Consider the following 27,091-nt stretch of genomic DNA (forward strand, 5'->3'; position numbering starts at 1 on the left):
CTTGGAAACAAGAGAGTTAACATTACTGGGTAATGTTGTGTGGTGCTTCCATTGCTGGATGGGACTGCATCTGGGTTGGGGTGACTAGCAAAGTATAAAAGATTGGTGGGAAAAAGATGGCATGGCTTTTATGTATCAAAGTGACCTACAGACATCTGAGGCTCTTGTGGTTGACAGTCACACATACCCCAAATCGGAGAAGGGGCAATAGAGGCTATGTACTTGGGTAGCTGCTGGGCCTGTAAATGAGATGAAGATACTATAGTAGACAAAGGACTTTTTTTGTCTGTGAGTCTGATGGACAAACCGATTAGTAAATGTAGCTATGTTGCTTCAGAGGCAGATGGAACAAAGGTGCCTGTCCTCAGCAAGTTTGGGATTTGGATTTACCCTATGTATGTGATCTAAGAACTTCCAAGCTGAGACATTAACTCAAAATTAGCTCCAAACTTGTGACATTCAGAACACAGAATATCAGCAGAACAACAGCAAAAACACCCTGGAGGGACAAACCCTCTGTCCTAGCTGCCAGGATTCCAGAGACAAAACCCTACTAAACATAAGCTCACAATCCAAAACTATAAATATGCAGGGAATGATCAATCCATTATGAGTGAGAATTAGAATACATAAAACAGCAGGAGTAAACCTCCTCTAGCAGGAGAATACTAGAAATAAATCTATTAAATAAGCATACTTAATATTTTATTAAAGGAGGAACTGAAAACAAAAGACTGAAAAAGGTACAGTGAGTAAAAAAACAGACAAAAATGAAAAAGAAGTCACTGAAATTAAAAACTAAGTAGGTGACATAAATATAATATTAGTTCAGGAGATAAAAGAATGAATTAGAAAACAGAGCTGAAGAAATTATCAAAAATTCATCACAAAGAGACAAAGAGATGAAAAAATGAAAATGAGGTTAAACAACAGAGAACAGAATAAATACATCTGACATATATTTAACAAAATTGCTGAAGAACAGACTAGAAAGACCAGGGGAGAGAATATTTGAAGACATGTAGAATATGTCCAGAATTAATGAGACAAAAAGCACGAATTCTAGCAGAGCAAATAACACTAAATCTATAGTTAGATCATGTCAGTGAAATGGGACAACACCAAAGACAAAAATACTAAAACTATCTATAGATTCAAGGGAATCCCTATCAAAATACCAATGGTACTTTTCACAGAACTAGAACAAATAATTATAAAACTTGCATGGAAACACAAAAGACCCTGAATAGCCAAAACAATCTTAAGAAAGTAGAACAGAGCTGGAGGTACCACATGCCCTGACCTCAGACTATACTACAAAACTACAGTAATCAAAACAGTACGATGTTGGCACCAATGAGAGACACACAGATCAATGGAACAGAAAAAAAGCCCAGAAATAAACCCACACTTATGGTCAATTAATCTATGACAAAGAATATACAATTGAGAAAAGACAGTCTCTTCAATAAGTGGTGCTGGGAAAACTGGACAACTACATGTAAAAGAATGAAATTAGAACATTTTCTCACACCATGTACAAAAATAAACTCAAAATGGATTAAAGACCTAAATGTAAGAAATCATAAAACTTAGAGAACATAGGTAGAACACTTTCTAACATTAATAAATCATAGCAATATTTTTTGGATCTGTCTCCTAAAACAAAGGTAACAAAGGCAAAAATGAACAAATGGAACTTAATTAAATTTAAAATCTTTTGCATAGCAAAGGAAACCATCAGCAAAACAAAAGATAACCCACTGAGTGGCAGAAAATATTTTAAAATTATATTGGTGATAAAAGGTTAATATCCAAAATATATAAATAGCTCATACAACTCAGTATCAAAAAAAAAAAAAAAAGGCCCAGTTGAAAAATAGAAGACCTGAAGAGTCAGGTTTTTTCCAAAGACATACAAATGGTCAACAGCACATGAAAAGACGCTCATCATCATTAACCACCAGAGAAATACACATCAAAAGCACAGTGAGATATCACCTTACACCTGTCAGAATGGCTACCACCAAAAAAGACCACAAATAATTTGTTATTCATGAGGATGTAGAGAAAAGGGAACCCTTGTACACATTTGGTGAGAATGTAAATTGATGTAGCTACCATGGAAAATAGTGTGGAGGTTCCTCAAAAAACTAAAAACAGAACCACCATATGATCCAGCAATTCCATTTCTGAGTATATATCCAAAGAAAGTATATTAATTTGAAAAGATATATGCACACCAATGTTCACAGCAGTATTATTTACAATAGCCAAGATATGCAAGCAACCAAAACGTCCATCAAGAGATGAATGGAAAAAGAAGATGTGAGATACACACACACACACACTATGGAATACTACTCAGTCATTAAAAACAAAGAAATTTTGCCATTTATAACAACATGATGAACCTGGAGGGTATTATGCTTATTGAAATAAGTCAAAAAGAGAAAGACAAACACTATATGATATTACTTATATGTGGAGTCTAAAACAAACTAGTGAATATAACAACAAAAATTAAAACCCATTATAGGGAAGACATTACCTAAAAAGAAATGAGAATTAAATCAATAGCATATCCTTCAACATGAGAAAAGAGAAAGCAATGAAAATAGTTTTTTTCTGACCAAGTGACTATTGAGGAGGAAAAACAAAGACGGTTTACTTTCGGCAATGATTCTTTACTGAGAGAACTACTAAAAGAAAACAAAACAAGGAAATTTCATTTCAGGAAGAAGGAAACTGAATCCAGAAGCAAGGAATAAAGTACATGAGGCAATGGTAAGAATTGCTAAATATGTGGGTAAATCTAAACAGGAAAAGACTGTATGAAGTAGTAATTATTATAACAGTAATGACCACCATGACAGCCACTTTTAGAGTTGAAGAAATAAAATGGAAATTAAATACCAGAGGATAGGAACACATGTGTAAGGCAAGAGAGGGTATGAAATCATTCTGAGGCCCTTGTATTGTTCAGGAGATTAACAATTGTTCAGCTGATTAACTTTAGGCAAGAAAAGTGTGCTAAAAATATAAGAGTAGACAATATCAGAACAGGAATAGAAAAGGAAATAAAGGGAAAAAAGAAGATAAAGAAAACAGGATTGGTACAATGGAAAGTAGAAAAAGAAAAAGAAACATAGGAAAAGCACAGTCAATAGGATGTGCAAAACAGAAATAAATTCCAAAGTATCAATAATAAGAGAAAATATAAACGGGACTAAACTCACTAATTAAAAGACAAGTTCTCAAACTGGATGTAAGAAACTATACCTACACAAAATCCCCTATATGATATTTAAGAGACATATAAAGGACAAAAATAAGGATGCAGACAGCTGAAATTAAAGAAAGACATACCAAGCAATACTAAACATAAGAAAGTTGGCACACTTATATTAATAGCAAACAAAATAAGACCCTTAAATAAAAAGCACTGCAAGGAATAGAGTCATAAAATAATGATAAAATGAATAATTTACCAGGAAGTTTTATTTTTTTTTTTTTTAAAACCAGGAATCTCTTTCTAAATTGTGGTAAAATACACATAATCTAAAACTTAACTATTTTAACTATTTTTAAGGCTGCAGTTCAGAAGTACTAAAACATTCACATTATTGTACAACCAATCTCCAAAACTCTTTTTATCTTGCAAAACTTAAACTCTACATCCATTACACCAGGAGTCCCCATTCACCAGGAATTTTTGAACAGGCACATTCAACAGCCTTGATCTGATAAACACATGGAGAACTCAGTACTCAACAACTGGAAAATATATTCTTTTCCAGATCAAGTCATTAAAAAAATTATGTTGGCCTCAGCTCTCTCCATGGCCACCCTTAACTCCTGAAGACTATGGAGCTACTCTTTAACAATTCTCAAGGAAAGAAAGCATGATGTAATGATTTTTATGCCCAATCAAGCAGTGATTGAAATATCTAAGGCAACAAACTCTAGAAACTCATCAGGGAATATTGTTCTTCTAAGCTTTGAGGACTCTACTAGAAAACAAATGAGAGACAATAAAAAGTAGGAAAATGGGTATGAGAGGATTAGTAATGAGCACTGAGTCTAACAAGTACAAGTATGATACTAAAGACAAAAGGGAGAACTAGTGTAACAGAACAGAAAGTAAATGTTATACGCTCTGACAATGTAGACATGATATATAAAATCTGCAGGGAGGGGAAGGGAAAATGAAGGTGGAAGGTAGAATGAGTAAGCTGGTCTCCTCAGCAAGCAGTTTTCCACTGCTGTGGATGGTAGGGGAAGGGCAACAGATATAATTTAAAGCTGATGAATCAAGTCATAGTATAAGCATATTACATGTATAAAGGCAAACAGTAAGAAAGACAAATGACCAAAATGAGGTGCTAAAGGAGAGGGAAGAAGAAGTTGGAGGAAAAATATCAATTTCATCACTACTCATAGTGGGAATTAATAGATACTATCAACAGTAATGAAATATTAATGGTGGCATTACAGATACAACCAGTAGAGCAAAACCACAAGCCAGAAAATATGAAAGAGAGACAGAGACAGAGAATGAACAGAGGAATTTATTTTTATAGGCTTTAAAGTCAGAAGCAAAACATAATAAAGTACACAAAGACCAAATACGTTTGCATATCAATAAATATGAACTGGCTAAACTTATTTCTTAAAATAAACCTGTTAGATTATATCATATAACAAAACACAATTCAAGATCTATTCAGAGACATACCTAAAACAAAGCAACTTTTTAAAAGTTGAAAGCAAAAGATGGGCAAAAGTATAGCAGGAACAATGAAAACAAAGGAAGCAGACATTAATATGTCAGAGTTAACTTCTGCCCCCTCACCCCAAAAAGCCTTTGTCTTTTTCTATGAAAGTAGAACAAAGGTGTGGAGAGCAAACTTCAGGAAGCCAATAAATAATTACCTATTCATTAATTTTCAGAAAATTTCTAGAAAACACACAAAGAGCTGTTAACATTATTTCTAGGGAGTGTGCTGGGGTGGGATGTAGGGAGAGAAATAATTTCAATTCTTTCCCTTAAATAATTCTTTAGAGTTTGAATTCTTGCCAAGAGCAGGTTTTACTTTTATAAGAAAAAACAATAAGAAATATTTCAGTGAAATCAATAATTACCATATTATATACTCTAAAACAAGTATTTTAGCTTTAGCAATTACATGTATTATGCCATTTAATTACATATAATTTAAGGAACAGCTTCTAAAAAACAAACATGAAACTTCAAGATGCTAGCTAATTCCAGATAATTATAGAAGATTTAGATAAATATAAGCTGTACATCTTAAGTTGTGAAGCTCCAATTTTCAAATGATTATGAATATTCAATTTATAACAAAACAAATACAAAAGAAGGGAAATATATTAATACTTCACTATAAAATTTCCTAAATTTTGAGAGTTGTCCATTAAAACAAGAAGTGTAAAGTATTTTTTAAGTACTCCTGCACTTTAACAATATGATAGGGGCCTCCCTGGTATCTCAGTGGTAAAGATTTTTCCTGCCAATACAGGAGGCACGGGTTCAATTCCTGATCCAGGAAGATCCCACTTGCCGCAGAGCAACTAAGCACGTGCGTCACAACTATTGAGCCTGTGCTCTAGAGCCTGGGAGTCGCAATTACGGAACCCACCAGCTGCAGCTATGAAACCTGTGCTCCCTAGAGCTGGTGCTCCGCAGCAAGAGGAGCCACCGCGATGAGAAGCCCTCCCACCACAACTAGAGAAAGCCCGCTCACAAAGAAGACCCAGCACAGCTATAAATAAAGAAAGTAAATTATTTAAAAAATGTAATACATCCATGTAGTTTCAAGTGTTAGATATACTTACACAAGTTAAAAATAAATACCATTCAAACTAGAGAACAATTAAGAATTTCAGTTACTATTTGGAAATAACTCAAAGTCAATGAAGTGGCTTTTTTTCCAGTCTACTTTTCATTACAAAAGGTTTCTGGGTAAAAATAAACTATACAGGGATGTAGGAGACTGACATATGGAGATAAACAAAATGAACATTAGGGACTCAATAAGGTCATTGAACTCAAACGTTTAAAAAAACCAAATGGTTAATAAAAACGTGGGCAAGTTCTATACTCTTCTTTTTTTTAAACTTTTAAAACTGGTAAAATACACATAAAATGAAAATAATCACAATAAATAAAAATACTTATTTATTATTTTTTGGCTGTGTTAGGTCTCAGCTGTGACAAGCTGATTTCTCTCTAGTTGTGGTGCATGGGCTTAGTTGCCCTGCCACATGTGGGATCTTAGTTCCTCGACCAGGGATTGAACCCACACCCATGCACTGGAAGGCAGATTCTTATCTACTGGACCACCAGGAAAGTCCCACTTAAACCATTTTTAAGTGCACAGTTCAGTGGTGTTAAATATATTCACACTGTTGTACAACCATCACCACCATCTATCTGCAGAACTCTTTCTATCTTCTAAAATTGGAACTCTGTCCCCATTACTTTTCAACATGGCAGAAGACAGAAATGAAAAGCTTACAGGACTTCGGTGCCCCTTTGATTTGATGAATATGTTAATAACTGAAGAGCTGTATTATCTGGGAATGGTGGTGAGATAGCTATATTTCTTTGAAATGGAACAGGCAGGAAGGACTTGACATACAGAGAAATACAGTTAAAACACATAAAAATGAATTTCAGGTTCTGGTTATATTTTATAATAAATGACTTTATAGAATTTAATCTAGTATATGGTTTTACTGAGAAAATCAATTTTTTTTGAAAGGCAATAGTATTCCTTCCTTTAAAACTATTTCTAATAGTTATAATGATAAATAACTTTTAAAAAACAGTTCTGTGTATTAGTCATTGAATTGCTAAAGCATCACCACGAACAAAGCTAGTGGAGGTGATGGACATTGAGTTATTTCAAACCCTGAAAGATGATGCTGTGAAAGTGCTGCACTCAAGATGCCAGCAAATTTGGAAACCTCAGCAGTGGCCACAGGACTGGAAAAGGTCAGTTTTCATTCCAATCCCAAAGAAAGGCAATGCCAAAGAATGTTCAAACTACTGCACAATTGTACTCATCTCACACGCTAGTAAAAAATGCTCAAAATTCTCCAACCCAGGCTTCAGCAATACATGAATCATGAACTTCCAGATGTTCAAGCTGGTTTTAGAAAAGGCAGAGGAACCAGAGAGCAAACTGCCAACATCTGCTGGATCATGGAAAAAGCAAGAGAGTTCCAGAAAAACATCTATTTCTGCTTTATTGACTGTGCCAAAGCCTTTGACTGTGTGGATCACAATAAACTGGAAAATTCTGAAAGAGATGGGAATACCAGATCACCTGACCTGCCTCTTGAGAAACCTACATGCAGGTCAGGAAGCAACAGTTAGAACTGGACATGGAACAACAGACTGGTTCCAAATAGGAAAAGGAGTACATCAAGGCTGTATATTGTCACCCTGCTTATTTAACTTATATGCAGAGTACATCAAGAGAAATGCTGGGCTGGAAGAAGCACAAGCTGGAATCAAGATTTCAGGGAGAAATATCAATAACCTCAGATAGGCAGATGACACCACCCTTATGGCAGAAAGTGAAGAGGAACTAAAGCATCTTGATGAAAGTGAAAGAGGAGAGTGAAAAAGTTGGCTTAAAGCTCAACATTCAGAAAACTAACATCATGGCATCTGGTCCCATCACTTCATGGCAAATAGATGGGGAAACAGTGGAAACAGTGTCAAACTTTATTTTTTTGGGCTCCCAAATCACTGCAGATGGTGATTGCAGCCATGAAATTAAAAGATGCTTACTCCTTGGAAGGAAAGTTATAACCAACCTAGAGAGCATATTAAAAAGCAGAGACATTACTTTGCCAACAAAGGTCCATCTAGTCAAGGCTATGGTTTTTCCTGTGGTCATGTATGGATGTGAGAGTTGGACTGTGAAGAAAGTTGAATGCCAAAGAATTGATGCTTTTGAACTGTGGTGTTGGAGAAGACTCTTGAGAGTCCCTTGGACTGCAAGGAGATCCAACCATTCCATTCTGAAGGAGATCAGCCCTGGGATTTCTTTGGAGGGAATGATGCTGAAGCTGAAACCCAATACTTTGGCCACCTCATGCAAAGAGTTGACTCATTGGAAAAGACTCTGATGCCGGGAGGGATTGGGGGCAGGAAGAGAAGGGGATGACAGAGGATGAGATGGCTGGATGGCATCACTGACTAGATGGACATGAGTTTGAGTGAACTCCGGGAGTTGGTGATGGACAGGGAGGCCTGGCATGCTGCAGTCCATGGGGTCGCAAAGAGTCGGACACAACTGAGCAACTGAACTGAACTGATTGCAAAGTACCTTACATGTGTTATTTCATAATTTTACAACCACTCTATTAAGAAGGGATTGGTTTACAGGTGAGGATACAATATAGAGATGAAGTCATCTACCTAAGGTTATTTAGGGTCTGCCTGATTCTGTAGCTTCTCCAGAAGGAAAATTCTCTAGGCAGCCATACTTAGTTCTATATTACCCTCCTTTCTTCTGATCCTTACCCACAAGCATAGCCGGTTCAACTAAGGATGGATCCTTGATCTGACCTGAAGATAGCAGTAATCTCTGAGTTGGTCTGGCATGGAAAACTGCTCTTCAAAGAGAGGCACTGCGCCAGGAATTTAAATTAGAAAATGCAGAGAAAATGGGAATTATAAGTTCACAACTTCAACACATATGTAGAGAAAGGCTACAGTGTGAGATGTGAACACTGAGGAGCCATAAGCAAGCTAAGCTTACAACTATGCCAATCCAAAGAATGAGGAGAAACTAAAAAATGGAGGAAAAAAACCAGCACACAGGCAGACACATGGCTGTGGCAGGAACAGTGAGAAGCCAACACGAAGTGATTCACTGAGTCATGTTATTGGTGTAGTATGAGTATGAGTTCTTTTTTTTTTAATATAAATTTATTTATTTTAATTGGAGGCTAATTACTTTACAATATTGTAGTGGTTTTGCCATATATTGATATGAATCTGCCATGGATGTACATGTTCCCCATCTTGAACCCCCCTCCCACCTCCCTCCCCATCCCATCCCTCTGGGTCATCCCTGTGCACCAGCCCCAAGCATCCTGTCTCATGCATCGAACATGGACTGGCGATTTGTTTCACATATGATAATGTACATGTTTCAATGCCATTCTCCCAAATCATCCCACCCTCGCCCTCTCCCACAGAGTCCAAAAGAGTGTTCTATACATCTGTGTCTGTTTTGCTGTCTTGCATATAGGGTTATTGTTACCATTTTTCTAAATTCCATATATATACATTAGTATACTGTATTGGTGTTTGTCCTTCTGGCTTACTTCATTCTGTATAATAGGCTCCAGTGTCATCCACCTCATTAGAACTGATTCAAATGTATTCCTTTTAATGGCTGAGTAATATTCCACAGTGTATATGTACCACAGCTTTCTTATCCATTTGTCTGCTGATGGACATCTAGGTTGCTTCCATGTCCTGGCTATTATAAACAGTGCTGCAATGAACATTGGGGTACACGTGTCTCTTTCGATTCTGGTTTCCTCAGTGTGTATGCCCAGCAGTGGGATTGCCGGATCATAAGGCAGTTCTATTTCCAGTTTTTTAAGGAATCTCCACACTGTTCTCCATAGTTTAAGCCAATTTTTTCACTCTCTTCTTTCACTTTCATCAAGAGGCTCTTTAGTTCTTCACTTTCTGCCATAAGGGTGGTGTCATCTGTGTAGCTGAGGTTATTGATATTTAACCTGGCAATCTTGATTCCAGCTTGTGCTTCATCCAGTCCAGCAATTCTCATGATGTACTCTGCATATAAGTTAAATAAGCAGGGTGACAATATACAGCCTTGATGTACTCCTTTCCTGATTTGGAACCAGTCCATTGTTCCATGTCCAGTTCTAACGTTGCTTCTTGACCTGTATACAGGTTTCTCAGGAGGCAGGTCAGGTGGTCTGGTATTCCCATCACTTTAAGAATTTTCCACAGTTTGTTGTGATCCACACAGTCAAAGGCTTTGGTATAGTCAATAAAGCAGAAGTAGATGTTTTTCTGGAACTCTCTCACCTTTTCGATGATCCAATGGATGTTGGAAATTTGATCTTTGGTTCCTCTGCCTTTTCTAAATCCAGTTTGAACATCTGAAAGTTCACGGTTCACATATTGCTGAAGCCTGGCTTGGAGAATTTTGAGCATTACTTTGCTAGCATGTGAGATGAATGTAATTGTGCACTAGTTTGAGAATTCTTTGGCATTGCCTTTCTTTGGGACTGGAATGAAAACTGACATTTTCCAGTCCTGTGGTCACTGCTGAGTTTTCCAAATTTGCTGATATATTAAGTGCAGCACTTTCACAGCATCATCTTTTAGGATCTGAAATAGTTCAACAGGAATTCCATCACCTCCACTAGCTTTGTTCATAGTGATGCTTCCTAAGGCCCACTTGACTTTGCATTTCAGGATGTCTGGCTCTAGGTGAGTGATCACACCATCATGGTTATCTGGGTCATGAAGATCTTTGTACAGTTCTTCTGTATATTCTTGCCACCTTTTTCTTAACATCTTCTGCTTCTGTTAGGTCCATACCATTTCTGTCCTTTATTATGCCCATCTTTATATGAAATGTTTCCTTGGTATCTCTAATTTTCTTGAAGAGATGTCTAGTCTTTCCCATTCCATTGTTTTCCTCTATTTCTTTGCATTGATCGCTGAGGAAGGCTTTCTTATCTCTCCTTGGTATTCTTTGGAACTCTGCATTCAAATGGATATATCTTTCCTTTTCTCCTTTGCGTTTAGCTTCTTTTTTTTTCTTAGCTATTTGTAAGGCCTCCTCAGACAACCATTTTACCTTTGGCATTTCTTTTTCTTGGGAATGGTCTTGATCACTGCCTCCAATACAATGTCACGAACCTCCATTCATAGTTCATCAGGCACTCTGTCTATCAGATCTAATTCCTTGAATCTATTTATCACTTTCACTGTATAATCATAAGGGATTTGTTTTAGGTCATACCTGAATGGTCTAGTGGTTTCCCCTACTTTCTTCAATTTAAGTCTGAATTTGGCAATAAGGAGTTCATGATCTGAGCCACAGTCAGCTCCTGGTCTTATTTTTGCTGACTGTATACTGCCTCAGACCACTGCAAAAAAGTGAATATCACAGTAAAGTGAATCACATGAATGTCTTGGTTTCCCAGTATATATAAAGTTATGTTTACCCTATACTGTTGTCTGCTAAGTGTGCAATAGCATTATGTCTAAAAAACGTATATACCTTAATTTTAAAATACTTTATTGCTAAAAAATGCTAACCATCACCTGAGCCTTCAGGAAGTCAATCTTTTGGCAATAGTAACATCAAAGATCACTGAGCACAGATTACCATAACAAACATAATGAAAAAGTTGGAAATACTGCAAGAATTACCAAAATCAAAGACATGAAGTAAGCAAATGTTGGAAAAATGGCACCAACAGACTTACTCACCGCAGGGTTGCTACAAATCCTTAATTTGTAAAAAATGCAATAAAGTATGACTATTCAGTTCAGTTCAGTCGCTCAGTTGTGTCCGACTCTTTGCAACCCCATGAATCACAGCATGCCAGGCCTCCCTGTCCATCACCAACTCCGGAGTTCACTCAAACTCATGTCCATTGAGTCAGTGATGCCATCCAGCCATCTCATCCTCTGTCATCCCCTTTTCCTCCTGCCCCCAATCCCTCCCAGCATCAGGGTCTTTTCCAATGAATCAACTCTTCGCATGAGGTGGCCAAAGTACTGGAGTTTCAGCTTTAGCATCATTCCTTCCAAAGAAATCCCAGGGCTGATCTCCTTCAGAATGGAATGGTTGGATCTCCTTGCAGTGCAAGGGACTCTCAAGAGTCTTCTCCAACACCACAGTTCAAAAGCATCAATTCTTTGGTGCTCAACTTTCTTCACAGTCCAACTTTCACATCTATACATGACCACTGGAAAAACCATAGCCTTGACTAGACAAACGGACCTTTGCTGGCAAGATAATACCCCTGCTTTTGAATATGCTATCTAGGTTGGTTATAACTTTCCTTCCAAGGAGTAAGCATCTTTTAATTTCATGGCTGCAATCACCATCTGCAGTGATTTGGGAGCCCAAAAAAATAAAGTCTGACACTGTTTCCACTGTTTCCCCATCCATTTCCCATGAAGTGATGGGACCAGATGCCATGATGTTAGTTTTCTGAATGTTGAGCTTTAAGCCAACTTTTTCACTCTCCTCTTTCACTTTCATCAAGAGGCTTTAGTTCCTCTTAGGTTTTTGCCATAAGGGTGGTGTCATCTGCATATCTGAGGTTATTGATATTTCTCCCGGAAATCTTGATTCCAGCTTGTGCTTCTTCGAGCCCAGTGTTTCTCACGATGTACTCTGCATATAAGTTAAATAAGCAGGGTGACAATATACAGCCTTGACATACTCCTTTTCCTGTATGGAACCAGTCTGTTATTCCATGTCCAGTTCTAACTGTTGCTTCCTGACCTGCATATAGGTTTCTCAAGAGGCAGGTCAGGTGGTCTGGTATTCCCATCTCTTTCAGAATTTTCCACAGTTATTGTGATCCACATAGTCAAAGGCTTTGGCATAGTCAGTAAAGCAGAAATAGATGTTTTTCTGGAACTCTCTTGCTTTTTCCATGATCCAGTGGATGTTGGCAGTTTGATCTCTGGTTCCTCTGCCTTTTCTAAAACCAGCTTAGACATCTGGAAGTTCACGGTTCACATATTGCTAAAGCCTGGGTTGGAGAATTTTGAGCATTTTTTACTAGCGTGTGAGATGAGTGCAATTGTGTGGTAGTTTGAGCATTCTTTGGCATTGCCTTTCTTTGGGATTGGAATGAAAACTGACCTTTTCCAGGCCTGTGGCCACTGCTGAGGTTTCCAAATTTGCTGGCATATTGAGTGTAGCACTTTCACAGCATCATCTTTCAGGGTTTGAAATAGCTCAACTGGAATTCCATCACCTCCACTAGCTTTGTTCGTAATGAAGCTTTCTAAGGCCCACTTGACTTCACATTCCAGGAGGTCTGGCTCTAGGTGAGTGATCACACCATCATGATTATCTGGGTCATGAAGCTCTTTTTTGTGTAGTTCTTCAGTGTATTCTTGCCACGTTTTCTTAGTATCTTCTGCTTCTGTTAGGTCCATACCATTTCTGTCCTTTATCAAGCCCATCTTTGCATGAAATGTTTCCTTAGTATCTCTAATTTTCTTGAAGAGATCTCTAGTCTTTCCCTTTCTGTTGTTTTCCTCTATTTCTTTGCATTGATCGCTGAGGAAGGCTTTCTTACCTCTCCTTGCTATTCTTTGGAATTCTGCATTCAGATGCTTATATCTTTCCTTTTCTCCTTTACTTTTCACTTCTCTTCTCTTCACAGCTATTTGTAAGGCCTCCTCAGACAGCCATTTTGCTTTTTTGCTTTTCTTTTCCATGTGGATGGTCTTGATCCCTGTCTCCTGTACAGTGTCATGAACCTCCGTCCATAGTTCATCAGGCACTCTGTCTATCAGATCTAATCCCTTAAATTTATTTCTCACTTCCACTGTATAATCATAAGGGATTTGGTTTAGGTCATACCTGAATGATCTAGTGGTTTTCCCCACTTTCTTCAATTTAAGTCTGAATTTGGCAATAAGGAGTTCATCATCTGAGCCACAGTCTTTACAAACATTTACTTTTACTATATTTTATTAATACTATTATAAAGAAATTTTTTCATCACTAGAAATACATATAACTGTTCCCTTTGGGTTTCCCTGATGGCTCAGACAATAAAGAATCTGCCTGCAATTCGGGAGACCTGGGTTCGATCCCTGGGTTGGCAAGATCCCCTGGAGACAGGAACGGCTACTCACTCCAGTATTCTGGCCTGGAGAATATCATGGACAGAGGATCGTGGTGGGCTACAGTCCATGGGGTTGCATGCAAAGTGTTGGACATGACTGAGTGACTTTCACTTTTTATCTGCAAGTTGCTGGCACAAGAAAAGCACTAAGAAAATCAATTACTAGAATATACCCATGAAAATAATTCTTGATATCTTCAACCTACAATTTTTCTTTTAATCTCCTTTCTGAAACTTTTCTTCCTGACAATCATTTCCTCATTTCCTTCATTTCCTTCCTATTTCCTCATCAGTTAGGAGTATGATTTTGATTATATTTTTTCTATACTGTTCTTAAGTTGGGTTATCTTTTGTTTTTCCTAATTTCTTTTGTGTTTCCTAATTTCTTTTGTGTTTGTTCCACCTCTCCTATTACAGTATGAAGTCCTGAGGACTGGGACTTTTCTCTTCCATTTCCCTTGTGACAGCAGGAGTGTACAATGAAATAAGCAGAAGATGTAAAATATGCTAGAGATGCTAGAGTGAAGCTCCAACTCTCTCATTTCCTCCTCTATTTGGACAAGTCACTAAACCTGTCACCAACCTGAGAGTGGGACTGTAAAGAAAGCTGAGCACCGAAGAATTAATGCTTTTGAACTGTGGTTTTCAAGGAGATCCAACCAGTCCATCCTAAAGGAAATCAGTCCTGAATATTCATTGGAAGGACTGATGCTGAAGCTGAAACTGCAATACTTGGGCCACCTGATGCAAAGAACTGACTCGTTAGAAAAGACCCTGATGCTGGGAAAGACTGAAAGCGGGAGGAGAACAGGACGACAGAGGATGAGATGGTTGGATGGCATCACTGACTCAATGGACATGAGTTTGAGTAGACTCCGGGAGTTGGTGATGGACAGGGAGGCCTGGTGTGCTGCAGTCCGTGGGATCGCAAGGAGCTGGACACGACTGAACAAATGAACTGAACTGAAACGTGTCTCAGACTCCATGGCATTTTCTATAAAAAAGGAAACAATGTCTATCTGATTTCAAGGTCCATGTGATCTCTCACTGTGGTTCTCTTGTCTCTGATGGATAGCATTTATGAAGAGTTTTATAGTTCATCCTTAGGCACATGCAGTACTGCTCACATTCAAACCTAAAATTACTTCATGGAGAATGATAAAATAACAATTGTTAATGTCAAATGGTGAAGGCCACCCGATCTGGGCATTTACCTTCTTACAGTTTATCTTTAAAGCAGTGTCTAGAATTAGCTTCCAAGTAACTGTATTTCATCACTTAAGCATAAGTTATCATGATTTGCCCCCCATCCTGCTCCCCAGCAAAGCAAGTTCATTAATCTAACATTAACTTGTCACCACTTGTTGGCACACTCTGAACTTTCACCTGGCCACTGAAGAATGTGACTTCATATTTATAGCTCTGACATGAACATTATTTAAAGCACAAATCTCATTTGGCTGCACTTCTGACTTTAGCTTAAACTCGTTCTTCTCCTTCTCTCCCCAGTGCAAAAATTTATGACAAAACAAACAACATAAACTAAACAAAAACCATTGATGGTCACATTATTATTCTCTTTCACAGAATCATATAAAAATAATGATTTGTTTGCCAGGAATTATCCAAGTAAAATATCTAGGATTTTAACTAATACATTTGAACATGAGAGAGTATTAAAAGTATCACAGAGCTAAATTATCTTACTTGGCATTTCTGACGCAATTGTCGTAGTTCTTTTATAATTGGAGCTAGAGCTGACTTCTTTTCAGATACCAGGGAATTTAGTTTTTTTACCTGCCATTTAAACAAAATATATGACATCTAAGAAAAGAGTTCAAAAGAACTAAAATACTATATGTACGAAGACATTTACTGAAGTATTAATATAAGTGAATAAAACTATAAATTATTTCAACGCCAACGAAAGGGAAGTCATTTAATTAGTACTGACTTCTCAGTAAGACAGAATATGATGTAACTATTCAAAATGTCAATTATTAAGACTGCAAACCATTATGGGAAAATATTTATAATCTAGCTGAAGGATAAAAGAAATTAGAAAGTTGCTAATATACAACTCTGTATTAAGTTTAAAAAGTATGTAAATTATGTAGGTTATATAAAATGCACATAAACATGGATGAAGTGATAGTCAAACTACTTAATAACCCAAAAGGTATAGCAATGACCAATCACAATGGACACCAGCCGTAGAGATGAATCAGGTCTTGGAGGCATCTGCTGTGCAAAATGTTAATCTTTTTAGGAGTTAGAATGTTGTGAAATCCAGAGGGCTCTGGGAACAATGTGGACAAGACAGGTGGAGGTAGGTACTCAGAGTTTGGGGCAGCAGCTATTTACCAATAAATAATGAAAGATTTCAACATTTTAAAGTCTGATGAAGCTCTACCTGTGCATTCTGGTTAAATAGCAGTCCTAAACATGGAAAGAAACTAAGGACGTACACAAAAATGAAATAACTGTATTAAGTAGTATAATTTGGGAAAACTTAATTTTTTATCTTAAATATTTCTTTAATGCTATGTAACTTTTACACACTTCAAAAACCACAAAACATGTAAAGTATTACAAATTGAACAACCTCCTAAGAATGGAAAAATTTAAGAGAGTGATAAAGACAGATGAAAGAATATAATGAAACAATACACAGAAATGAATGTTGTACTGAAGAACAGAACAAACACAGAAATATCTGCCTTAGAGCCTATGTGTAAAACAAAGCCTGTGTAATCACCATTTCAGACATGTCATCCAGTGTTCGTCCTTTCATTTCATCAACTTCACTCTTCAGAGCAGATACTCGTTCTAGTTCTTCTTGGGTATAACTATATCCAGATATACCCCTTTTCTCCTCAATAGTTTGCTGAAAGTAGAGAATAAAAATAGGCGTAAAAAACAAGAGTCCACAAAACTGATGTCTAACCTTGATGATTCCCTAAGAAGTATATAGATTTAATACATAACAATAAAGTTGTAAGTAAAATAAAGGAATTTAGTCAACAATCTTCATTGACTTCAACAATAATTATATTCCTTTATATTTTATAAACTTATACTAAATTTTACTATAGCATCTTCAGGGGCATAGGAAGTAATTATAATTTTAGACTTCAGCATAATGCTATGTACTTGGCATAGAAGCTAAAACACAGGATGCACTCATTAAATATTTGGTGAATGAATGATCTCAAGTGAAAAACTGTACATATTTGCTCACTGATCTAGTATTTATTAATGTGCCAAGTACAGATCTAGGCTCTTTAGAAGAACTAAATGGTCTCTTGATGAGGGCAAAAGAGGAGAGTGGAAAAAGCTGGCTTAAAACTCAACATTCAAAAAACACAGATCATGGCATCTGGTCCCATCACTTCACAGCAAATAGAAGGGGAAAAAGTGGAAGCAGTGACAGGTTTTATTTTCTTATGCTCTTGAATCACTGTGGATGGTGACTGTAGCCGTAAAATTAAAAGGTGCTTGCTCCTTGGAAGGAAACCTATGACAGACCTAGGCAGCGAATGAAAAAGCAGAGACATCACTTTGCCAATAAAGATCAATAGAGTCAAAGCTATGGTTTTTTTCAGTAGTCATGTATGAATGTGAGGGCTGGACTATAAAGAAGGCTGAGTGCCAAAGAATTGATGTTTTCGAATTGTGGTGCTGGAGAAGACTCTTAAGAGTCCTTAGCCTGCAAGGAGATCAAACCAGTCAATCCTAAAGGAAATCAACCTTGAATATTCACTGGAAGGACTGATGCTGAAGCTAAAGCTCTAATACTTTAGCCACCTGATGCAGAGAGCTGATTCATTGGAAAAGACTCTGATGCTGGGAAAGACTGAAGACAAAAGGAGACAGGGGTGGCAGAGAATGGATGGTTAGATAGCATCACTGACTCAATGGAGATGAACCTGAGGAAGCTTTGAGAGAAAGTGAAGGACAGGGAAGCCTGGTGTTCTGCAGTCAATGAGTAAGACACAACTTAGAAACTGAACAAGAACACAGTTCTAGGCACCACATATACTGCAGTGAAAAAAAGAAAAAACCAGGGGAAAAAATCCCTTCCCTCACAGAGCTAACTTCTAGTGAGAGCAAATGGGCAATAGGTAAACAACTAAAATATATACAGTGTGAGGGAAGAGTAGGGTTGGAATCTTAACAAGGTGGTTAGATAAGGTCTCCCTGAGCAGATGACACCTAAGTGAAGCTCTGAAGGAAGTGAGGGAGCAAGTCATAGAGATACCCAGGGGATCAACAAGTGCAAAAGACATGAGGTAGGCACGTACTTGGGGACTTCCCAGGTGGCACAGTGGTAAAGAATCTGCCTGCCAGTGCAGAAGACATAGGTTCAATCCCTGGGTTGGGAAGATCCCCTGGAGTAGGAAATGGCTATCTACTCCAGTATCCTTGCCTGGGAAATCCCACAGACAGAGGAGCCTGGTGAATTACAGTCCTTGGGGTCATAGTCCTGGGGACTGGGGGACTACAATCCTTGGACATGACTGAGAACAGCCCAGCACAAGAGCATGCTTGGCCCTTTCAATAAACAACTAGGCGGGGGCGGGGAGCTTAAAATAGAGGTGGAGATAGGGGAGGGATCATATAGGACTTAGCTGGTTAGCTGAGACAGTATCAGTTTACATTTATTGTCCTTTGCATTCTGAAAAGTGTCCTAGTTTTGATGATAAATTATATTGTTGTGTTTTAGGCCAGTGAAAGAGCTTGGACTTACTTTAAATAGAATGGGAGACTTGTTGGAAGGTTCAGAGTAAAGGAGTTTTTAAGTGAAAACTTTAACATCTATGCTGACTGAGCTCAAACTATAGAGGGACAAGCGGAGGGGCAGAGAAATCAGTCAGAAGACAATTTCAATAATTCAAGTTAGAGATGATGGTAGTATGAAGCAGATGGGGGCAACAGAGGTGATGAGAAGTGGTCCTGTATATATTTTAAAGATAGATCCAACAAGATATGTCTGTGTGTGTGTGTGTCTGTGTGTGTGTGTGTATATATATATATATATATATGTACACATTTAAAATATAATTCCTGGCTACATTGGGTCTTCATTGCTGCACTTGGGCTTCTATAAGTTGCAGCAAGCCGGGGCTACTCTCTAGTTGTGGTCTGTGGGCTTCTCTTATTGTGAAGCACAGGCTCTACAGCATGCGGGCTTCAGTAGCTGCAGCACAAAGGCTCAGTAGTTGCGGCTCACAGGCTCTAGAGCTCGAACTCAGTAGTTGTGGCACACAGGCTTAGCTGCTCTGTGGCATGTGGGATCTTAGTTCCCAGACCAGGGATTGAATCCAAGTTCCCTGCACTGGCAGGTGGATTCTCAACCACTGGACTGCCAGGGAAGTCCCTCCAAGAAGATATTATGACAGGTTAGGATGTGAAGGAAAGTGAGGGGTAAAGATGACTCCAGGGGGTTTTGGCCTGAAGAACTGAGAGAATGGAGTTGCTATTTGTTGAGATGAGGAAGACTCAGGAGGACAGGTGAGGGAGTAGTGAAGGTCAGAAGTTTAAGTTTGGATGTGTTAAAAAAAAAAACCTATACTCTCTAGTAGAAATCCAATAGACAGTTCAAGATGTTACATGCACAAGATTGGAATTTGAGAAGCGATCTAGGCTGGAGATACAAATTTGTGAGTTGTCTGCACAGCCAATGTCTTTAAAGCCACAAGAGAATAAGATCACCAAGGGACTGAGGGCAGAGAAGAGATCCAAGGCCTAAGCCTGGGGGACTCTGACATCTAGGCTTTGAAGAAGTGGGAAGAAATCAGCCATGGAATAGGAACAGTAGTGTTAGTAAGGAAAAACAAGGAGAGTGTAGTGTGCCAGAAGACAAGTAAAGAACAATTTTACAGGAAGAGGGAGTTGTCTATCATGTCAAACACTGCCAATAGGAAGGTAACTATAATAAATTCACATGGACTAATCTCAGGATACCTGCAGTGGATACTGTGGCTGCTCTGCCCTGAACTGCTTACTGTGTCAGTGTACCCAGCCCCTAGATCTTGTGAGAATTGGTATTTTGATGGTTTACAGTTGTCCCTTCCTCAAAGTGTACCCTTGGCTGAACAGAAACTGTGTCACACCACCTCTTGAGTGTTAAGAGGATCCACAGCAAGTGACTGACATAGGGGCCCAAAGGGGGCAGCCCTCTTGCCTAAAAATGAGACCAACTTTGTGATGCAATTTATGCTCAGAGCTCCTTGTGCAATCAGCATGAAACTGGACTCCAACTGAATCTACTTCTTCCTCTTTGCTTCATCCTGTTTCCTTCACTTCCTTTCTCCTAAGAGCACTCACTGAATTAATCATGTGAAGAAGAACAAGAATTCTTGTTTCAGATTCTGCTTCTAGAGAACCTGATCAAACCTGGCTTCTAGGGTTGGATCACTCAACTGGATGAACAAGGCAGAGGGCCCTCTGACTGGGGGCAAGTAGAGTAATATTAGTCTTGGGCATGTTATAGCAGTACAATTGTTAAGACCTGTCAACTAAGGCAGAAAATAGGTGGAAGTGATTATAGTGGTCATACAATGGATTGCCTGAATCTCCTTAAAGAGAGTTTGCTAAAGAGAATCTCCTTAAAGAGAGGAACAAAGCTGAATGACAGCCATTACTGTTGGCCCTCTGTCTCTACCATCATGTTCATACCAAGGCCATGCTTCCCCCAGGCTGTTACCAGCAGCTAACCCATTCCTTCTTGACAGGGAACTCCTCTTACTGGTGACTGGCTCAGGAAGTCCCCATCTTCCTAACGAAAATGTCCTTAAAATATCCTATATCCTATCCCCAATCTTCCTTCCTCCTTCTTCCTTCATAGATATCAGACTTGCATTAGAGCCTAACATCTTTCCCTGCCTCCTCCTGCCCAATTCCCTCTACCCTTCACAAATACTTCCTTCATAAATCTCTTGTACATTTAAACCAATCTGGATGATGCTTCTTGGAGGACCTGAACGATCACAGGAAGGTACTAGCTGGTGCAATGTTGCTGGTATTTGAGAAGCATAAATAAATAGTCACTTAGCAACAGTCAGGGTGGCTGTTGCTAAGCTCAACTGACAGGCTCAAATCCATTAATCAGTGATTTAATGCAAAGCAATAAGGTCAGAGAACTTCCTTAGAAGGTTTAAAGAAACCCTCATTTCCTATGGCTACAGAGCAGAGAAAGCTGAAAACAAGGGACAGGACTTAATCCTGGCAAAACTTCATAGAAGGCTGAATATATCCCATGTCAAAGTCAGGGCTGTGATAGGGAAGAGAATGTGTGCTGAGTCTGAAAGGGGGATAACTGGATAGATTCACTTGAGAATCTTAAAACCCCAGATTATCTTGTATCCTCTGGGCAGTGACAAATGGCTTAGCTTGTTGGTCAGGGGCCTGGAGGAAACAAGAGAGCAAGACTGAATGACTACGGACAAGGAGGTCTGGGGAGAAGGCATGTGGACTGAGCTATAAGAATTAACACTAAATGTGAAGATCTCTTCATCACATGTATATAGCCACTAGAGAATGCCCACAACAGAAGAGGCACAACTTTAGGCTCTGTGAGTATAAATGTTCTAATTTCCAGATGGACTTGCTTTTACCAGAAGGCACACTGACAGGCCCTCTAAACTTAATCCTCTGGCCACCATCCTGTCGCATGGGCTCCTCATGCCCAAAGACCAGTGGGCAAAAGAAGGAGTGATTTATTGGCAGGATACCTTAAGGCTATACTGATGGTGCTATATAATGGGGGACAGATAGGAATATACTTGGCATTCATGTGATCCATTATGGCATATCTTGGTACTCTCCTACCCAGTTTTACCAGTAAATGGGTAGGTTTAGCAACCACAACCTGAGAAGGGCATTGTTACTAGAATCTCATAGCTCTGAGGAATGAGGGACTGAGTCATCCCACCAAGTAAGTCATCTAGACCACTGGAGGTACTAGCTAAACATGTGGGGAATCTAGGATGGATGGTAGAGAAAGGAGATACTGAATATTAGTTATGTCTTTGGGACCAAATGCAGCAAAGAGAGTTTTAATTTGTCCCACAAACTCTCCTAAATTTTCCTAGAAATTTTGACCAACTGTAATCCTATAGAAGAAATACCAGGATGGAGTGACTTTAACATGAGAAACAAGCAGATCTCAGTGCAAGGGATGGGTTATAGAGGATGTTGTTGGTGCACCACTCAGACCTTATCTGCAAGCTGCTATGAGTGCTGATTGCTAATGCCTCACAGTTGCCCCTTCTTTAGAACATGCCCTTTGCCCAATGGGAGCTGCCTCATCTAGGCTTCATCACCCTACCACAGCTGATGACTGACTGATATGGGAGTATAAAAGGCCAGACCCCTTGCCTCAAGGTGGAATCAACTCCATGGTACAATCTGTGCCCAAATGTTCACATATGTATACCTATGGCTGATTCATGTTGATGTATGGCAGAAACAAACACAGTATTGTAAAACAATTATCCTCTAATTAAAAATAAAATTAAAAAATACACCCTTATTTGGCTTTTTCTACTGCCCCACTTGTTTCCCTCATTCCCTTTCTTCTGAAGGTACTCCCTCCCTCAGAAAATCACTTGTACCAAGTATTCCCTTCTCCGGCTGTGCTTCTAAGAAGCTTAAGGAAAGATGTACAGCAAAAACTGATGGAACTAAAAAGAGAAAGAGCATAGATATTGTAAAACATCTTTCTCAATAATTGATGGGACAAGCAGATGAAAATGTCAATAGAAACACAGAAGATTTGAGTATCATGGTTAACATACTGGACTGAATTGACATATATGGAACACCATCCTCAACATAATATATATTCTTCTCAACTGTGCATGGAACAATGATCAAGATAGACCACATGCTAGGCCATAATGCAACATTCAAATTTTTCAAAGAACTGAAATCACAGAGTATGTTCTTTGGTCATAGCAGAAATAAACTAGAAATCAATAACAGAAAGGTAACTAGAAAATCCCCAAATGTTTGGTTTTAAGCAGTAACCATAGGTCAAAGAAATCACAATGAAAATTAGAAAGTATTTTGAAGTGAGCAATAATGCAGTTGCTACATATCAATTTTAAAAGTTACTGCTATTAGAACCTATGTTTGATGTCTGTAAATGTTCAATCTTTAGTTCCCTAGAACCAAACAATATTCAACAGCATGAGACAGAAAAGTTCATATTGCCAGCTAACCACAACTGGTTGAAATTTCATTAACCTCTAACAGATTATTGCTAGCTGGTAAGCCAACATCCAACCCACTTCAATATTCTTGCCTGGAGGATCCCATGGACAGCAAGCCTGGTGGGCTACAGTCCATGGGGTCACAAAGAGTCAGATATGACTGAATCAAGTTAGCATGCATGCATGCAAGCCAACATCATATGATGACATAATTTCCACATGGGTGAAAGGAAAAAAAAAAAGCCAAATCAAGAAAACTCAGAGAAACTGGCACCCACAACAAGAACAGCTTTGTTGCTAGAGAGATTTCTCTGGGTTGAACTTTTTTTGACAACCAAGGCACAAACATACAGGGAACCAAGCCTGCAGGCAAACTTCCATATAGAATCTTCCCTGAATACATCTTTCCATAGCTCCACGGAAGTGGCTGCTTAGATTTCTGACTAGTAGGCCATGATAAATAAATAAATTACAGTCAATCTCCTGGTATGATTATTTTTGTTATATTAGTTAGCTATCCAAAAGAAAAAGCTACTTGCAATTCAACTTCTATTAATTATCCCAAAGTCCAGCACAGATAAAAAAGCACTCATTGTTACAGTAAAGTACATGAATCAGCTTAAAGATCACCTCAATAATTAATCAGCAAAAATGAATAATTTTATGGTTTTTCTAATAAAAACAATGACTTCAGTATGAAGCTATAACTTATAAACTTCTAGGCATTTGTACTTTTAGAACCCCAATATAATTTTGTATTACCAGTTGATGTTGAATATTTTCATGACGTTGCTTAAGAAGTTCTTCTGTCCTCTGCAAGAGACCAAATTCAGCTTTAAATTCAGCTATTATTTGATGCTTCTTTTTGAAAACTGTACTTTTGCTTCGAAGTTTACTGACATATCGCTTGAACTGCAAAAGAACACAATGTGTAGTTTAATAAGTAGAAAAGTAGTTGCTAAATATTATATATAACCTCAACGTATTACAAACATTTTCTTTTCTACTGTCCAACATGCGTGTCACAAATACAGAACAATAACTTAGTTTTATTAAAAAGTTGGAAAGACTAACTGCTTAATTAAAATACTTTGTGTACATTTTGATTTTTTGGACCCATTAAATACTGGAAATCCTTATATAAAAGCTATTCATTGTGAGCTTTACAATAAGGATTTGGAAAACAGCAACTTCAATCCTATAAAAGTTAAACAGGTTAAAAAGAAGAAGAAAAAAGTGGAAGACCAATTCTGGCTATGGTCTTATCATTTTATCTCTTACGCATTGTACTATTTTGGTGACCCTGGATCTACTGGGATTAATATAACCAAGCAGAACAGTCAACATTTGCAGTTACCATTTATCATTTAAGAAAGGTACTATGACCATATACCCTAAGAAGCATCTGAAACTCATCCCAAATGTTCAAAAGCTAAAAATACTCCAAATTAGTGGGAACTCATAGTTGCTTAATTCAGCTGTTGACCTACTAATAATTGTAACTACTCTAATGGAAAGACTCCATTGTTAAACAATACCAACTAGAGTTCAGAAAAGCACATGAAATGAATATTTAAAGGAATTTATTTATCAAGTACTACTTATTAACTATTACATAGGCACTGGGCAGACACTGAGAATACAACTCTAAACAAGATACGTATCCTGCCCTTAACAAACTTAAGAAGTAGTGGGGAAAATGAACACTGAACTGATGTTCACAACCACAATGAACATTATGAAACAGTGAAGGGGCCCTGAAAATAAATAACAGGAGTTTAACCTGGGTTGGGACCAAGGTAGAAAAGGTGGGGGGGGGTGTTGGAATTTTAGAGAGGTGAGTTATGACAAATTTCTCTAAAATAATTTAAGCAAGACTGAAGTAGCAGGAGTATGTTAGAGAAAGGAAAAAGAAGCAGGGAAGAGCATTCCAAGTAGTAGAAACAGCAGGTGTAAAGGTCCTGAGGCACTGGCTCATTAAAAGTATTGCTCAATATAAGAGACAAATGCAAAAATTTTCTGGTATTTCTAAAACAGAACAGAATACTTTTAAAAATCACTTTCTCTTATGCACCATTAGTACTAAGAATTTTCAGATTTCTTTTTTACTACATAAAATAATTTTTCTGCTCCAACCTTTTAACTACATTCTTTTAAAAATGTTCATAGTAAGAATCTGGCCTATTATACTTAAATGTATCACTTCAAAACAAAAGTAAACCTCCATATTACCTACAGTGTGAAAATTCTTTAATAATCTTAACCTTTGTAATGCCCAGTTCTTTATAAGGATAATTAGGGGGGTAATAAATAATTTTATAAGTAATAAAAGTAAATGAATGTATTACTGAAGCTTTAGAAAACAGAAAAAAAGGAAAATTCATTCAAAGCCACTATTTAATGCAAACTCTATTACCATGTGGCATTTTACCTCCTAAAAATAGGCTAAATCCAAGGTCAGTAATTCTCTTGGGTTGGTCAAAAAGTTAGTTTGGGTTTTTCTCTAGGATGTTATGGAAAAATCCAAACAAACTTTTTGGCCAACCCAATAAACTATAAGGTAGCAAAACAGGAAGGAGAACATTTCTAAAATTAAGGTTTGTTTTTTTTTTCCTTAAAGACTTGATTGATTCCTGAATATGCAAAGAAAGTCCTTAAAACCAGTAAGATTAAAAATTCTTCACATAAAAATAACCCGCTAATTCATTGTTTAGACATCTTTTTAAATGACTTAAACTTTGAAAGAAATGACGAACACATTGTGATTTAGAAGAAGGAAGTTCAAAATATTTCTCTATCCATGATTGAGTTAGTTTTAATATTAAGGAATCTAGCCCACACACAGCAAAATTATCAATGGCTGGATTACAGAAACTGTTTTAAAAAATTTAAGTCAGACCAATGTACCTAGAATCTAATAACTTGCAATTTTTCCTTTAAAAGAATAAATGTGTAAGTCTGACACAACCACAAATTCAGAATCCTCAGAGTAACTATATGTTCTATTAAAAGTGTCCTGGGCAAAGTGCCCAAAATGAAATCAATCCTGTTCATCTGCTATCCTCTGTATTATCTAGGCCAATCTTCCCTTTCTCTGTCTTGCTGTGCTCTGGAACTATTTTTAAAAGCTAAAAGCTATAAATGTTTTGTGAAAGAACAAACCTACTGATTACTCAATGTGCTCTATGTTGATTGGTTATTTGACATTCACTGGACAAACTACCTAGGGGAAAAGTAGTCAGGGTCAGATAAAAAACAAGGATTTACTATAGCACAGGGATAAATTGAGTATATCTTATAATGACCTATAATGGAAAAGAATCTGAAAATATATGTGTAACTGAATCATTCTGCTATACAATAAACTAACACTGAAACTAACAACTATGCTTCAATTTAAGAAAAGAATAAAATGCTCAATTAATGGAGCCCTTACTTCATAATGTATAAAAATCAATACCAACTGGATTATATAGACTTAAATGTGAAAATGAGAACTAAAAATCTAGAATATAGGACAATATCACTATGATTACTGAGATAGGAAAGGATTTCTGAAACAAAACACACATTGAAAATGGATGTTGATAAACTTGACTTTGCTAAAATTGAGAACTTCTGTTCATCAAAATATATATTAAGAGATTAAGAATATAAGCCACAAGTTCGGAAGAATATATTTGTAACATGTTAATCCAATAAAGAATTTATATCCAAAAATACATAAATTAAACCCACAAATCAATGAGAGAAAGGCAAATAACCCAATAGAAAAATGGATAAAATACTTGAATAGTCACTTCATAGAAAACAAAACCCAAAGTGGCCAATAAGCATATTAAAAGATGTCTGACCTCATTTATAGTCAGTGATGCAAATTAAAACCATAGTAAGATACCATTATAATGCCCATCTGATTAGTAGAAATAAAAAGCCCTTCCATACTAAGTGTT

General features: G+C 37.6%; 1 protein-coding gene across 3 annotated transcripts in view; it reads right to left on the minus strand.

The window, feature by feature from the left end:
* Window positions 1-27,091, minus strand: part of IFT81 (intraflagellar transport 81) — a 222,744-nt gene that overhangs the window by 15,695 nt on the left and 179,958 nt on the right. For 2 of the 3 annotated variants that reach the window (XM_070386191.1, XM_070386190.1), the window contains 3 exons: window positions 23,901-24,050; window positions 16,679-16,807; window positions 15,628-15,717 (listed from right to left, as the gene is read on the minus strand). In XM_070386191.1, coding sequence (XP_070242292.1) covers window positions 15,628-15,717; window positions 16,679-16,807; window positions 23,901-24,050 — 369 coding nt within the window. The remainder of the gene's footprint in view (window positions 1-15,627; window positions 15,718-16,678; window positions 16,808-23,900; window positions 24,051-27,091) is intronic. The other variant, XM_070386192.1, reaches the window with a different exon arrangement.

Source organism: Bos mutus, chromosome 17 (assembly GCF_027580195.1).
Source record: "Bos mutus isolate GX-2022 chromosome 17, NWIPB_WYAK_1.1, whole genome shotgun sequence".
Taxonomy (NCBI): Eukaryota; Metazoa; Chordata; class Mammalia; order Artiodactyla; family Bovidae; genus Bos; species Bos mutus.